Source organism: Guillardia theta (genome assembly GCF_000315625.1).
Source record: "Guillardia theta CCMP2712 unplaced genomic scaffold GUITHscaffold_80, whole genome shotgun sequence".
Taxonomy (NCBI): domain Eukaryota; class Cryptophyceae; order Pyrenomonadales; family Geminigeraceae; genus Guillardia; species Guillardia theta.
This window is the reverse complement of record NW_005434594.1, coordinates 119,690-121,625: the sequence shown is the minus strand read 5'-3', so window position 1 is coordinate 121,625 and position 1,936 is coordinate 119,690. Positions and strand designations below refer to the sequence as shown.

The 1,936-nt window shown below is 48.6% G+C and overlaps 1 protein-coding gene across 1 annotated transcript in view; it reads right to left on the bottom strand.

Annotated features, from left to right (window-relative positions):
- Window positions 1–1,664: 1,664 nt before the first annotated feature.
- Window positions 1,665–1,936, bottom strand: part of GUITHDRAFT_114977 (hypothetical protein) — a gene marked incomplete at both ends in the record, with an annotated part of 2,241 nt that continues 1,969 nt past the window's right edge. The window contains one exon of the mRNA XM_005825794.1: window positions 1,665–1,760. Coding sequence (XP_005825851.1) covers window positions 1,665–1,760 — 96 coding nt within the window. The remainder of the gene's footprint in view (window positions 1,761–1,936) is intronic.

Sequence of the window (1,936 nt, the reverse complement as noted above, 5' to 3'; positions counted from 1 at the left end):
GAGTGAAGGAGGGGCAGAAGAGAGGAAGGCAGCATGAGGTGTAAAGCAGAGAAAAGGAGACATGAAATGGGATTGGTCGTTCTAGTGGTGTTGGTGGCGGCGATGATGACGAGGATGATGATGACGATGACGATGACGATGGAGATGATGATGATGATGGAGATGATGATGATGATGGAGATGATGATGGAGATGATGATGGAGATGATGATGATGATGATGATGATGATGATGATGATGATGATGATGATGATAAGGAGGAGGAGGAGGAGGAAGAGGAGGACAAGGAAGAGGAGGAGGAGGAGGAGAAAATTTTCATGCTGATGACACTGATCTCACCTTGGAAAATCGTAGGCAGATGGATGGAATTGAGGATTCTCACTCACATCGAGGACGAGAACGACCCTCTGACAATGCTGTGAGATTCAGCGACGGATTGGAGCGACGAGGGGGATGATTGAGCAAAGACAGAAACAACCAGAGCCACAAGAGGGTTGCAGTAGAATCAGAGAAGGAGAATGATAGCGAGCGGGAAGAGCAGAAAAGATAAAAACTATTGAAGAAATGAAGACATTCGATCGATTTCATCGAAACATGTGGGACAAGACAAGGACAAGTGGGACTTTGCAGGTTGTTGCACGCAATAAAATCACCTGAGCTTCACATTTCCTTGCGAAAGACTCGATGGAGTGAAAGAAAGGAACGGCTGTACGCTGTGACATCTTGGAGATGGTAAGCCGATCGACGTGTCAAGGAGAAACTGATCACCTCGCTCAGTGACTTTATGTCCCTTGATGCCGCCTAGCAAGCTCATGAGAGGAATGCAGCGCAAACGAAGAGCCATGAGGAGGGAAAGCGGCGAGAGAGCGAAGGGAGCGAGGAAGTGAAGTGAAGGAGCAAGGGAACGAGGAAGCGGAGGGAGAGATGAGGAGTGGATAGAAATGCAGAGGATATTCAGGGGATTAGAAAGGAGTGATTTGTGAAGGAGGATCAAATGTTTCGTCACCTTCTCCGCAAAAGTGTTGAAGAAGACAAATGCGACATTGGAAGCAAGCGCCTCCTGCAGAAGACAGGATGAGTGAAGATAAGGACAAACATAAGGGCAAACATAAGGACAAACATAAGGGCAAAGGTAAGGGCAAACATAAGGACAAAAATAAGGGAAATGGTAAGGTTAAACATAAGGACAAAATCAAGGGCAAAGGTAAGGTTAAACATATGGACAAAGATAAGGACAAAAATAAGTATGAGAACAAGTACATAGGCGAGCAAAAGGGAAACAAATCGACTTCATCTCGTGTTCAAGTTGTGTTGGACCTGAAATGCGCAGAGCCATTTGTGCAGCTGGAAAACATGGAGGGTGACGCGACTCTGAGAGCGGTTTCACACACATTGCAAGGCAACAGACTGTCAGCTTTCCTGATGCGCGTTGGTGAGATTGTGCAATGCCGGCCTGTGAGAAACTGAGTGAGAAGAGGAGAGGAAGAGACGAGCAGGAAGAAGGGAGAAGGAGGAAGGGAGGGGAAGAGAGAGAAAGGGAGGGAGGGAGGGAGGGAGGGAGGGGAGGGAGGAAGGGAGGGAGCGGGGAAAAGGGGGAGGGAGCGATAGTATCCAACCTGTACCATCCCTCCTGTGCCAGAAAGATCTGGAGCGCCTTGATAGTTCTAATGTGAGAGAGGAATGAAGTACGAGGACGATGAAACCTGCGACGATCTCTGGTGAAACCTCCCGTCCACGTTGAAGTTCACCATCGTCCCCACCTGAAAAAGTCAGCCCCTTCCTCCTCTCCATCTCTCATCTCTCGACCTCCCCCCCCCATCCCCCCCACCCCTTCCTCCTCCTCCTCCTCCTCCTCCACCTACAACAAGTGGCATTAAGTTGAATCAAAACCAACCTCATAGAGATCTACCCCTGATTATCGAGATGCTTTTTATTG